Source organism: Engystomops pustulosus, chromosome 10 (assembly GCF_040894005.1).
Source record: "Engystomops pustulosus chromosome 10, aEngPut4.maternal, whole genome shotgun sequence".
Classification (NCBI taxonomy): Eukaryota; Metazoa; Chordata; class Amphibia; order Anura; family Leptodactylidae; genus Engystomops; species Engystomops pustulosus.
Genome location: NC_092420.1, coordinates 1102313 through 1116607, shown reverse-complemented (window position 1 = coordinate 1116607; position 14295 = coordinate 1102313). Strand labels below are relative to the sequence as shown.

The 14295-nt window shown below is 58.2% G+C and overlaps 1 protein-coding gene across 2 annotated transcripts in view; it reads left to right on the top strand.

The window, feature by feature from the left end:
• Nucleotides 1–13869, top strand: part of RASSF1 (Ras association domain family member 1) — a 45712-nt gene extending 31843 nt beyond the window's left edge. The window contains exons 1-5 of one of the 2 annotated variants that reach the window (XM_072127212.1): nt 2262–2681; nt 5074–5175; nt 7298–7592; nt 12772–12887; nt 13476–13869. In XM_072127212.1, the coding sequence (XP_071983313.1) occupies nt 5125–5175; nt 7298–7592; nt 12772–12887; nt 13476–13622 (609 nt within the window). In that variant the 5' untranslated portion in view covers nt 2262–2681; nt 5074–5124 and the 3' untranslated portion in view covers nt 13623–13869. Of the gene's footprint in view, nt 1–2261; nt 2682–5073; nt 5176–7297; nt 7593–12771; nt 12888–13475 lie in introns of those variants that run through there. The other variant, XM_072127211.1, reaches the window with a different exon arrangement.
• Nucleotides 13870–14295: the final 426 nt, after the last annotated feature.

Here is a 14295-nt window from a genome sequence, read left to right as displayed (position 1 = left end):
AGCCCGACCCCTGACAACCCGACCCTGAGAATAGAGCCCGACCCCTGAGAATAGAGCCCGACCCCTGAGAATAGAGCCCGACCCCTGAGAATAGAGCCCGACCCCTGAGAATAGAGCCCGACCCCTGACAACCCGACCCTGAGAATAGAGGCCGACCCCTGAGAATAGAGGCCGACCCCTGACAACCCGACCCTGAGAATAGAGGCCGACCCCTGACAACCCGACCCTGAGAATAGAGGCCGACCCCTGACAACCCGACCCTGAGAATAGAGCCCGACCCCTGAGAATAGAGCCCGACCCCTGACAACCCGACCCTGAGAATAGAGCCCGACCCCTGAGAATAGAGCCCGACCCCTGAGAATAGAGCCCGACCCCTGAGAATAGAGCCCGACCCCTGAGAATAGAGCCCGACCCCTGAGAATAGAGCCCGACCCCTGACAACCCGACCCTGAGAAGAGGCCGACCCCTGACAACCTGACCCCTGAGAATAGAGCCCGACCCCTGACAACCTGACCCTGAGAATAGAGCCCGACCCCTGACAACCCGACCCCGAGAATAGAGCCCGACCCCTGAGAATAGAGCCCAACCCCTGGGATTATACTCGTGGCTCATGTATGAGATTTGCGCGCTGCCTCCAGGGGTCTCTGTGGTCACATGACGATGTGTAAGATGGGAGTCACGCGCAGCCATGTGTCATGTGCCCCCCATACAGCACGGCGGGTGGTGACCCCAGAGCGCAATGAGATCTATTAAAAGCAGGAAGTTCCCACATCTGGAAGGAACCCCCCCCCCCCCAATCAGGAAGTACAGTCATGTGACTCCCTGCCAAAATCTAATAGACACAAAGTGACCAGAGAGGAGCAGAGGGGAGGAGGGGGAGACCGGAGGGAGGGGGGAGGAGGACAGAGACTGGAGGGAGGGGGGGAGGAGGGGGGAGACCGGAGGGAGGAGGGAGGAGGGGGGAGACCGGAGGGAGGGGGGAGGAGGGGGGAGACCGGAGGGAGGGGGGAGGAGGGGGGAGACCGGAGGGAGGAGGGAGGAGGGGGGAGACTGGAGGGAGGGGGGAGAGGAGGACAGAGACTGGAGGGAGGGGGGAGGAGGACAGAGACTGGAGGGAGGGGGGAGGAGGACAGAGACTGGAGGGAGGGAGGAGGACAGAGACTGGAGGGAGGGGGGAGGACAGAGAGTCGGGAGCACAGGGTACAGAATAGCAGAGCCGGGAGCGCAGGGTACAGAATAGCAGAGCCGAGCCGGCAGCACAGAATAGCAGAGCCGGCACCACATGGTACAGAATAGCAGAGCCGAGCCGGCAGCACAGAATAGCAGAGCCGGCACCACATGGTACAGAATAGCAGAGCCGAGCCGGCAGCACAGAATAGCAGAGCCGAGCCGGCAGCACAGAATAGCCGAGCCGGCAGCACAGAATAGCAGAGCGGGCAGCACAGAATAGCAGAGCCGGCAGCACAGAATAGCAGAGCCGAGCCGGCAGCACAGAATAGCCGAGCCGGCAGCACAGAATAGCAGAGCCGAGCCGGCAGCACAGAATAGCAGAGCCGAGCCGGCAGCACAGAATAGCAGAGCCGAGCCGGCAGCACAGAATAGCAGAGCCGAGCCGGCAGCACAGAATAGCAGGGCCGAGCTGGGAGCACAGAATAGCAGAGCCGAGCTGGGAGCACAGAATAGCAGAGCCGAGCCGGCAGCACAGAATAGCAGAGCCGAGCCGGCAGCACAGAATAGCAGAGCCGGCACCACATGGTACAGAATAGCAGAGCCGAGCCGGCAGCACAGAATAGCAGAGCCGGCACCACATGGTACAGAATAGCAGAGCCGAGCCGGCAGCACAGAATAGCAGAGCCGAGCCGGCAGCACAGAATAGCCGAGCCGGCAGCACAGAATAGCAGAGCGGGCAGCACAGAATAGCAGAGCCGGCAGCACAGAATAGCAGAGCCGAGCCGGCAGCACAGAATAGCCGAGCCGGCAGCACAGAATAGCAGAGCCGAGCCGGCAGCACAGAATAGCAGAGCCGAGCCGGCAGCACAGAATAGCAGAGCCGAGCCGGCAGCACAGAATAGCAGAGCCGAGCCGGCAGCACAGAATAGCAGGGCCGAGCTGGGAGCACAGAATAGCAGAGCCGAGCTGGGAGCACAGAATAGCAGAGCCGAGCCGGCAGCACAGAATAGCAGAGCCGAGCCGGCAGCACAGAATAGCAGAGCCGAGCCGGCAGCACAGAATAGCAGAGCCGAGCTGGGAGCACAGAATAGCAGAGCCGGGCCGGCAGCACAGAATAGCAGAGCCAAGCCGGCAGCACAGAATAGCAGAGCCGAGCTGGGAGCACAGAATAGCAGAGCTGACATTGTGATGAAATCCTGGGAGCGGATGTGGGTGTGGAGGATGGGGGGGATGAAGTCATCGTCCCCCTCCCCATGGCCGCCCTGCCCTGTCCCAATCACAGCGCCTCTGCCTAGTCTGTATACATTCAACTGCAGAGCTGGAGAGAGAAGGTTGCGTTACAGTGTGTCAGCAATGGGAAAGGCGATAAAGACAGCAGCAGCCTGGAGCGGACCTGGAGCAGTACCACCAGCAGCGGGTACTGCAGCCAGGAGGAGTCCGACCCAGAGCTCGAGCTCTACTACACCGCCAGGACCTCCATAGTGCCCCGGAGACCCCCCGCCAGGACCCAGGTCAGACACATGGCACCCACATACCCTGCAGCCTGGGGCAGGAGGGGTATAAGGGGGGCAGGAAGGACACAAGGGGAGCAGGTGGGACACAAGGGGGGCAGGAGGGCGCAAGGGGGGCAGGAAGGACACAAGGGGGGCAGGAGGGGCGCAAGAGCAGGTTGGGAGGGGGTATGATGGGTATAAGTGGGGGTAGGAGAGTTTAGATAATGGGGCAGGGTGTATAATGGGGCAGGGTGTATAATGGGGCAGGGGGGTAATAATGGGGCAGGGGGGTAATAATGGGGCAGGGGGGTAATAATGGGGCAGGGGGGTGATAATGGGGCAGGGGGGTAATAATGGGGCAGGGGGGTGATAATGGGGCAGGGGGGTGATAATGGGGCAGGGGGGTGATAATGGGGCAGGGGGGTAATAATGGGGCAGGGGGGTGATAATGGGGCAGGGGGGTGATAATGGGGCAGGGGGGTGATAATGGGGCAGGGGGGTAGTAGAGAGCAGGGGGTAATAATGGGGCAGGGGGGTGATAATGGGGCAGGGGGGTAGTAGAGAGCAGGGGGTAATAATGGGGCAGGGGGGTGATAATGGGGCAGGGGGGTAATAATGGGGCAGGGGGGTGATAATGGGGCAGGGGGGTAGTAGAGAGCAGGGGGTAATAATGGGGCAGGGGGGTGATAATGGGGCAGGGGGGTAATAATGGGGCAGGGATGATCGGAGCGGATGTACAGGACGTTATTCATCTGTGACTAATACATCGGGAGAATCACACGCCCCGAAATATCAACAGCCCCCCCCCCCCGAATCATCTGTACCCCAAAATGTCCATAGACCTCAATATACCGGACACATGTATACGGGGGCCTCATACGCCTCTGTATACGGGGGGCCTCATACGCCTCTGTATACGGGGGCCTCATACGCCTCTGTATAGGGGGGCCTCATACGCCTCTGTATACGGGGGCCTCATACGCCTCTGTATACGGGGGCCTCATACGCCTCTGTATACGGGGGCCTCATACGCCTCTGTATACGGGGGCCTCATACGCCTCTGTATACGGGGGCCTCATACGCCTCTGTATACGGGGGCCTCATACGCCTCTGTATACGGGGGCCTCATACGCCTCTGTATACGGGGGCCTCATACGCCTCTGTATACGGGGGCCTCATACGCCTCTGTATACGGGGGCCTCATACGCCTCTGTATACGGGGGCCTCATACGCCTCTGTATACGGGGGCCTCATACGCCTCTGTATAGGGGGGCCTCATACGCCTCTGTATACGGGGGCCTCATACGCCTCTGTATAGGGGGGCCTCATACGCCTCTGTATACGGGGGCCTCATACGCCTCTGTATACGGGGGCCTCATACGCCTCTGTATACGGGGGCCTCATACGCCTCTGTATACGGGGGCCTCATACGCCTCTGTATACGGGGGCCTCATACGCCTCTGTATACGGGGGCCTCATACGCCTCTGTATACGGGGGCCTCATACGCCTCTGTATACGGGGGCCTCATACGCCTCTGTATACGGGGGCCTCATACGCCTCTGTATACTGCGTGGATTTGTTCTGAGTTTCGCTTCCTCTCAGGTTTCCGGAGTTTGTGGTTCCCAGGACTTGTATAAACTTCCAGCCGGAGAGTAAAGGGTGGGAGGGGGTTTCCAGAGCCGGCGGCTCTAATGGCTCCCTGCCCCCACAGTCCCCGGCACTGACTGATGCAACTGAGAGCAAGAGGAGGAGGAGGGAAGCGCGGACCCCGGGGTCTTCCTGTGGGTCCAGTGGATTTATCTCCAACGCCTTACCCTGGGGCAGGGAGCAGCGGTGTCCGGGCCTCGTATATAGGGGGATTCAGCAGGATAGCGGATGGCAGCACGCGGGCGCAGGGGCGGTGGTGCTGGGGCGCAGGGGCGGTGGTGCTGGGGCGCAGGGGCGGCAGAGCGCAGGCACAGGGGCGTCGGAGCGCAGGAACAGGAGCCGTGGCACAGGGGCGGTGCTGCTGGGGCACAGGGGCGGTGGTGCTGGGGCGGCGGAGCGCAGGAACAGGAACGGGGGTGCTGGGGCGCAGGGGCAGGGAAACATGGGCGGAAGAGCGTAGGCACAGGGGCGGCGGAGAGCAGGCACAGGAGCGGTGGTGCTGGAGCGCAGGGGCAGCGGAGCGCGGGGACAGGGGCAGAGGAGACGGGGCACAGGGGCAGAGGAGCCGGGGCACAGGAGCCCGGGCAGGGACGTGGCTGCACCCAGGACGCTCCCAACCTGCCGGGAAACATCACTCACATAATGAGTCCAGAACAAAAACCGGCGAAACCAGTCACACGCCCGGGGCCCTGGGCGTTATAACGTATGACACCCAGCTCGCCCGCACCCCTGACTGACATCATATAATCTGTGTCCCTCCAGGATGAGAAGCCCGAGAAGAAGCAGGTACCGAGCCCCAAGGAGATCGAGCAGATGGTCCGGGAATACAACTCCAAGATCAAGAGCAACCTCTTCATGAGCATGGTGCGTCCAGACTCCTGCGAGAGCGCGACAGCGGAGAGACCCTCACACCGGCGAGAGCGCGACAGCGGAGAGACCCTCACACCGGCGAGAGCGCGACAGCTGAGAGACCCTCACACCGGCGAGAGCGCGACAGCTGAGAGACCCTCACACCGGCGAGAGCGCCACCCGTGACGACCACGACACTCGGGAGACCACAACACTGCAACACCCCCAAGACCGCAATACCTGCAAGACTGCGACACCTGCGATAAGCGTAACACCTGCGAGACCACAACAACTGCTGAGCCTCACATCACAGCTGATCAGTAAGGGGAGACGCCAGACTAACGGGTCACACTTATTACGCTGTCTGCGCCATTTTTGTTTTTTGGCTGCGATGTGTCCGACAAGACAGAGAAACATGCAGCTAAGAGAGGCAGTAACTGCAGAGCCGGAGCCTGCACCACATTTATTACTGACTGCGCCACAATTCTGCAGCAAAAAACAATGGTGACCGATCCGGAGCAGTGCAGGGGGCGGCAGATTCATGGAGACGGCGCACACAGTACACACCGAGCCCCAGTATTCGGCACACAGTACACACCGCGGCCCAGTATTCGGCACTCCAGCGCCCCCGCACACAGTACACACCGCGCCCCAGTATTCGGCACTCCAGCGCCCCCGCACACAGTACACACCGCGCCCCAGTATTCGGCACTCCGGCGCCCGCACACAGTACACACCGCGCCCCAGTATTCGGCACTCCGGCGCCCGCACACAGTACACACCGCGCCCCAGTATTCGGCACTCCGGCGCCCCCGCACACAGTACACACCGCGCCCCAGTATTCGGCACTCCGGCGCCCCCGCACACAGTACACACCGCGCCCCAGTATTCGGCACTCCGGCGCCCCCGCACACAGTACACACCGCGCCCCAGTATTCGGCACTCCGGCGCCCCTGCACACAGTACACACCGCGCCCCAGTATTCGGCACTCCGGCGCCCCCGCACACAGTACACACCGCGCCCCAGTATTCGGCACTCCGGCGCCCCCGCACACAGTACACACCGCGCCCCAGTATTCGGCACTCCGGCGCCCCCGCACACAGTACACACCGCGCCCCAGTATTCGGCACTCCGGCGCCCCTGCACACAGTACACACCGCGCCCCAGTATTCGGCACTCCGGCGCCCCCGCACACAGTACACACCGCGCCCCAGTATTCGGCACTCCGGCGCCCCCGCACACAGTACACACCGCGCCCCAGTATTCGGCACTCCGGCGCCCCCGCACACAGTACACACCGCGCCCCAGTATTCGGCACTCCGGCGCCCCTGCACACAGTACACACCGCGCCCCAGTATTCGGCACTCCGGCGCCCCCGCACACAGTACACACCGCGCCCCAGTATTCGGCACTCCGGCGCCCCCGCACACAGTACACACCGCGCCCCAGTATTCGGCACTCCGGCGCCCCCGCACACAGTACACACCGCGCCCCAGTATTCGGCACTCCGGCGCCCCTGCACACAGTACACACCGCGCCCCAGTATTCGGCACTCCGGCGCCCCTGCACACAGTACACACCGCGCCCCAGTATTCGGCACTCCGGCGCCCCTGCACACAGTACACACCGGGCCCCAGTATTCGGCACTCCGGCGCCCCCGCACACAGTACACACCGGGCCCCAGTATTCGGCACTCCGGCGCCCCCGCACACAGTACACACCGCGCCCCAGTATTCGGCACTCCGGCGCCCGCACACAGTACACACCGCGCCCCAGTATTCGGCATTCCGGCGCCCCCGCACACAGTACACACCGCGCCCTAGTATTCGGCACTCCGGCGCCCCCGCACACAGTACACACCGCGCCCCAGTATTCGGCACTCCGGCGCCCCCGCACACAGTACACACCGCGCCCTAGTATTCGGCACTCCGGCGCCCCCGCACACAGTACACACCGCGCCCCAGTATTCGGCACTCCGGCGCCCGCACACAGTACACACCGCGCCCCAGTATTCGGCATTCCGGCGCCCCCGCACACAGTACACACCGGGCCCCAGTATTCGGCATTCCGGCGCCCCCGCACACAGTACACACCGCGCCGTCAGGTGGTGATCGCTTTGTTCTTTCTCTCCTTCAGAATAAGGACGGCTCCTTCACCGGATTCATCAAGGTGCAGCTGAAGCTCGTGCGCCCGGTGTCCGTGCCCGCAGCCAAGAAGACGACCTGCAACCACGAGCGCAGAGGAGCCGCAAGATCGCAGCCGGTGAAGCGCAGAACATCCTTCTACCTCCCCAAGGAGGCGTCCAAACACCTGCACCTCAGCTCCCGCACCCCCGCCAGCGAGGTCATCCAGGCCCTGCTCCGAAAATTCACCGTGCTGGACAATCCCCGGAAATTCGCCTTATTCCAGAAGACGGAGAAAGACGGACAAGGTGAGAGCCGCAGCATCTCCTCCACTCACAGCCAAAGCTGCAGTGCACTCTATTACTCTCTGTTATCAGCCATTACATCCCGGGGAGAGGAGACTGTACAGGGGGGGATACAATCTATTACTCTCTGTTATCAGCCATTACACCCCGGGGAGAGGAGACTGTACAGGGGGGATACAATCTATTACTCTCTGTTATCAGCCATTACACCCCGGGGAGAGGAGACTGTACAGGGGGGGATACAATCTATTACTCTCTGTTATCAGCCATTACACCCCGGGGAGAGGAGACTGTACAGGGGGGGGGGGGGATACAATCTATTACTCTCTGTTATCAGCCATTACATCCCGGGGAGAGGAGACTGTACAGGGGGGATACAATCTATTACTCTCTGTTATCAGCCATTACACCCCGGGGGGAGGAGACTATACAGGGGGATACAATCTATTACTCTCTGTTATCAGCCATTACACCCCGGGGAGAGGAGACTATACAGGGGGATACAATCTATTACTCTCTGTTATCAGCCATTACACCCCGGGGAGAGGAGACTATACAGGGGGATACAATCTATTACTCTCTGTTATCAGCCATTACACCCCGGGGGAGAGGAGACTGTACAGGGGGGGATACAATCTATTACTCTCTGTTATCAGCCATTACATCCCGGGGGAGGAGACTGTACAGGGGGGGGATACAATCTATTACTCTCTGTTATCAGCCATTACATCCCGGGGGGAGGAGACTGTACAGGGGGGGATACAATCTATTACTCTCTGTTATCAGCCATTACATCCCGGGGGGAGGAGACTGTACAGGGGGGGATACAATCTATTACTCTCTGTTATCAGCCATTACACCCCGGGGAGAGGAGACTGTACAGGGGGGATACAATCTATTACTCTCTGTTATCAGCCATTACATCCCGGGGAGAGGAGACTGTACAGGGGGATACAATCTATTACTCTCTGTTATCAGCCATCACATCCCGGGGAGAGGAGACTGTACAGGGGGAGGATACAATCTATTACTCTCTGTTATCAGCCATTACACCCCGGGGAGAGGAGACTGTACAGGGGGGATACAATCTATTACTCTCTGTTATCAGCCATTACATCCCGGGGAGAGGAGACTGTACAGGGGGGGATACAATCTATTACTCTCTGTTATCAGCCATTACACCCCGGGGAGAGGAGACTGTACAGGGGGGATACAATCTATTACTCTCTGTTATCAGCCATTACACCCCGGGGAGAGGAGACTGTACAGGGGGGATACAATCTATTACTCTCTGTTATCAGCCATTACATCCTGGGGAGAGGAGACTGTACAGGGGGGGATACAATCTATTACTCTCTGTTATCAGCCATTACACCCCGGGGAGAGGAGACTGTACAGGGGGGGATACAATCTATTACTCTCTGTTATCAGCCATTACACCCCGGGGAGAGGAGACTGTACAGGGGGGATACAATCTATTACTCTCTGTTATCAGCCATTACACCCCGGGGAGAGGAGACTGTACAGGGGGATACAATCTATTACTCTCTGTTATCAGCCATTACATCCCGGGGAGAGGAGACTGTACAGGGGGATACAATCTATTACTCTCTGTTATCAGCCATTACACCCCGGGGAGAGGAGACTGTACAGGGAGGATACAATCTATTACTCTCTGTTATCAGCCATTACATGCCGGGGAGAGGAGACTGTACAGGGGGGGATACAATCTATTACTCTCTGTTATCAGCCATTACACCCCGGGGAGAGGAGACTGTACAGGGGGGGGATACAATCTATGACTCTCTGTTATCAGCCATTACACCCCGGGGAGAGGAGACTGTACAGGGGGGGATACAATCTATTACTCTCTGTTATCAGCCATTACACCCCGGGGAGAGGAGACTGTACAGGGGGGATATACAATCTATTACTCTCTGTTATCAGCCATTACACCCTGGGGAGAGGAGACTGTACAGGGGGGATACAATCTATTACTCTCTGTTATCAGCCATTACATCCCGGGGAGAGGAGACTGTACAGGGGGGGGATACAATCTATTACTCTCTGTTATCAGCCATTACACCCCGGGGAGAGGAGACTGTACAGGGGGGGGATACAGGCTATTACTCTCTGTTATCAGCCATTACACCCCGGGGAGAGGAGACTGTACAGGGGGGATACAATCTATTACCTTCTTTTTTATCAGCCATTACACCCCGGGGAGAGGAGACTGTACAGGGGGATACAATCTATTACTCTCTGGTATCAGCCATTACATCCCGGGGAGAGGAGACTGTACAGGGGGGGATACAATCTATTACTCTCTGTTATCAGCCATTACATCCCGGGGAGAGGAGACTGTACAGGGGGGGATACAATCTATTACTCTCTGTTATCAGCCATTACACCCCGGGGAGAGGAGACTGTACAGGGGGGATACAATCTATTACTCTCTGTTATCAGCCATTACACCCCGGGGAGAGGAAACTGTACAGGGGGGATACAATCTATTACTCTCTGTTATCAGCCATTACATCCCGGGGGGAGGAGACTGTACAGGGGGGGATACAATCTATTACTCTCTGTTATCAGCCATTACACCCCGGGGAGAGGAGACTGTACAGGGGGGATACAATCTATTACTCTCTGTAATCAGCCATTACATCCCGGGGAGAGGAGACTGTACAGGGGGGATACAATCTATTACTCTCTGTTATCAGCCATTACATCCCGGGGAGAGGAGACTGTACAGGGGGATACAATCTATTACTCTCTGTTATCAGCCATTACACCCCGGGGAGAGGAGACTGTACAGGGGGGATACAATCTATTACTCTCTGTTATCAGCCATTACATCCCGGGGAGAGGAGACTGTACAGGGGGGATACAATCTATTACTCTCTGTTATCAGCCATTACATCCCGGGGAGAGGAGACTGTACAGGGGGATACAATCTATTACTCTCTGTTATCAGCCATTACACCCCGGGGAGAGGAGACTGTACAGGAGGGATACAATCTATTACTCTCTGTTATCAGCCATTACACCCCGGGGAGAGGAGACTGTACAGGGGGGATACAATCTATTACTCTCTGTTATCAGCCATTACACCCAGGGGAGAGGAGACTGTACAGGGGGGGGATACAATCTATTACTCTCTGTTATCAGCCATTACACCCCGGGGAGAGGAGACTGTACAGGGGGGATACAATCTATTACTCTCTGTTATCAGCCATTACATCCCGGGGAGAGGAGACTGTACAGGGGGGGGGGTACAATCTATTACTCTCTGGTATCAGCCATTACACCCCGGGGAGAGGAGACTGTACAGGGGGATACAATCTATTACTCTCTGTTATCAGCCATTACATCCCAGGGAGAGGAGACTGTACAGGGGGGGATACAATCTATTACTCTCTGTTATCAGCCATTACATCCCCGGGGAGAGGAGACTGTACAGAGGGGGGATACAATCTATTACTCTCTGTTATCAGCCATTACACCCCGGGGAGAGGAGACTGTACAGGGGGGGATACAATCTATTACTCTCTGTTATCAGCCATTACACCCCGGGGAGAGGAGACTGTACAGGGGGGGATACAATCTATTACTCTCTGTTATCAGCCATTACATCCCAGGGAGAGGAGACTGTACAGGGGGGATACAATCTATTACTCTCTGTTATCAGCCATTACACCCCGGGGAGAGGGAGGAGACTGTACAGGGGGGGATAGAACAATCTATTACTCTCTGTTATCAGCCATTACACCCCGGGGAGAGGAGACTGTACGGGGGGGATACAATCTATTACTCTCTGTTATCAGCCATTTCATCCCGGGGAGAGGAGACTGTACAGGGGGATACAATCTATTACTCTCTGTTATCAGCCATTACATCCCGGGGAGAGGAGACTGTACAGGAGGGGATACAATCTATTACTCTCTGTTATCAGCCATTACACCCCGGGGAGAACAATCTATTACTCTCTGTTATCAGCCATTACACCCCGGGGAGAGGAGACTGTACAGGGGGGATACAATCTATTACTCTCTGTTATCAGCCATTACACCCCGGGGAGAGGAGACTATACAGGGGGATACAATCTATTACTCTCTGTTATCAGCCATTACATCCCGGGGAGAGGAGACTGTACAGGGGGGATACAATCTATTACTCTCTGTTATCAGCCATTACATCCCGGGGAGAGGAGACTGTACAGGGGGGGATACAATCTATTACTCTCTGTTATCAGCCATTACACCCCGGGGAGAGGAGACTGTACAGGGGGGATACAATCTATTACTCTCTGTTATCAGCCATTACATCCCGGGGAGAGGAGACTGTACAGGGGGGATCCAACTATTACTCTCTGTTATCAGCCATTACATCCCGGGGAGAGGAGACTGTACAGGGGGGGATACAATCTATTACTCTCTGGTATCAGCCATTACACCCCGGGGGGAGGAGACTGTACAGGGGGGGATACAATCTATTACTCTCTGTTATCAGCCATTACACCCCGGGGAGAGGAGACTGTACAGGGGGATACAATCTATTACTCTCTGTTATCAGCCATTACATCCCGGGGAGAGGAGACTGTACAGGGGGGGATACAATCTATTACTCTCTGTTATCAGCCATTACACCCCGGGGAGAGGAGACTGTACAGGGGGGGATACAATCTATTACTCTCTGTTATCAGCCATTACACCCCGGGGAGAGGAGACTGTACAGGTGGGGGGGATACAATCCATTACTCTCTGTTATCAGCCATTACACCCCGGGGAGAGGGGACTGTACAGGGGGGATACAATCTATTACTCTCTGTTATCAGCCATTACATCCCGGGGAGAGGGGACTGTACAGGGGGGATACAATCTATTACTCTCTGTTATCAGCCATTACACCCCGGGGAGAGGAGACTGTACAGGGGGATACAATCTATTACTCTCTGTTATCAGCCATTACATCCCGGGGAGAGGAGACTGTACAGGGGGGATACAATCTATTACTCTCTGTTATCAGCCATTACACCCCGGGGAGAGGAGACTGTACAGGGGGGATACAATCTATTACTCTCTGTTATCAGCCATTACACCCCGGGGAGAGGAGACTGTACAGGGGGGATACAATCTATTACTCTCTGGTATCAGCCATGTCTTGCTGTTGGCTCTTGCAGTGTGTATGAGGAGAGTCTCGGATGATGAGGAGCCGCTGAAGCTGCGTCTGGAGTGTGGACCGTGTGAGAAGACTCTGAGCTTCATCCTGAAGGAGAATGAAACCGGGGAAGTGAATGTAAGTTGTGTCTACATTTCTGCTTCATCATTCGTGCAGTCCCTCCCTGAGCCGGCGCTCTCTCTCACTCCCCCCCCCACCCGAGCCGGCACCCCACCCTGAGCCGGCTCTCTCACTCACCCCCCCCCCACCGAGCCGGCGCTCTCACCCCCCCCTGAGCCGGCGCTCTCACCCCCCCCCCCCTGAGCCGGCGCTCTCACCCCCCCCCCTGAGCCGGCGCTCTCACCCCCCCCCCCCCCTGAGCCGGCGCTCTCTCTCTCTCTCCCTGAGCCGGCTCTCTCTCTCTCTCCCTCCCCCCCTGAGCCGGCTCTCTCACTCACCCCCCCCCCACCGAGCCGGCACTCTCACCCCCCCCCCCTGAGCCGGCGCTCTCACCCCCCCCCCCTGAGCCGGCTCTCTCTTTCTCTCTCCCTCCCCCCCTGAGCCGGCTCTCTCTCTCTCTCCCTCCCCCCCTGAGCCGGCTCTCTCTCTCTCCCTCCCCCCCTGAGCCGGCTCTCTCTCTCCCTCCCCCCCTGAGCCGGCTCTCTCTCTCCCTCCCCCCCTGAGCCGGCTCTCTCTCTCCCTGACTCGGCTGTCTCTTCCGTGCAGTGGGATGCCTTCAGTATGCCGGAGCTGCAGAACTTCCTGCGGATTCTGCAGCGGGAGGAGGAGGAGCACATGCGGCAGATTGTACAGCGCTACGCCCACTGTCGGCAGCAGATGCAGGAGGCGCTGGCGTCACGTACCCCCGGCTGAGGCAGCGGCCGCCCCTCTGAAGGAACGGAGCGCGTGAATACTGCACGACTGGTCCGCGGTGTGACTGGCGACTGAGAGCGGGAGAGCCGGGAGCCCCCGCAGAGCGCATGTGAGTGAGCGCAAGAGCGAGTGCGGCAGGATGGGACGAGCCGGAGCCACAGGGGGAGCCGCTGAGCCCCAGGCCTCCTGCTCCGCTGTATATGGTGTAGCTGTGACATTGCACTAATAAAGTCTGGTGCCAGGATGACACGTCGCATCGCTGACTGTTTCCTTCTAGCTGCAGAGCGTCGCACACCGTCCTGCTGCAATGCACTGCGGGAGACGGAACAGGGAGGGGCCTGGACAATACAACAGCGCCCCCCCCCATACTGCAGGCTACAGGAGGTACTGCAGGTCAGTGCTATATACACATGAAGCATATACTGCAGCGCCCCCCATACTGCAGGCTACAGGAGGTACTGCAGGTCAGTGCTATATACACATGAAGCATATACAGCAGCGCCCCCCATACTGCAGGCTACAGGAGGTACTGCAGGTCAGTGCTATATACACATGAAGCATATACAGCAGCGCCCCCCATACTGCAGGCTACAGGAGGTACTGCAGGTCAGTGCTATATACACATGAAGCATATACAGCAGCGCCCCCCCCATACTGCAGGCTACAGGAGGTA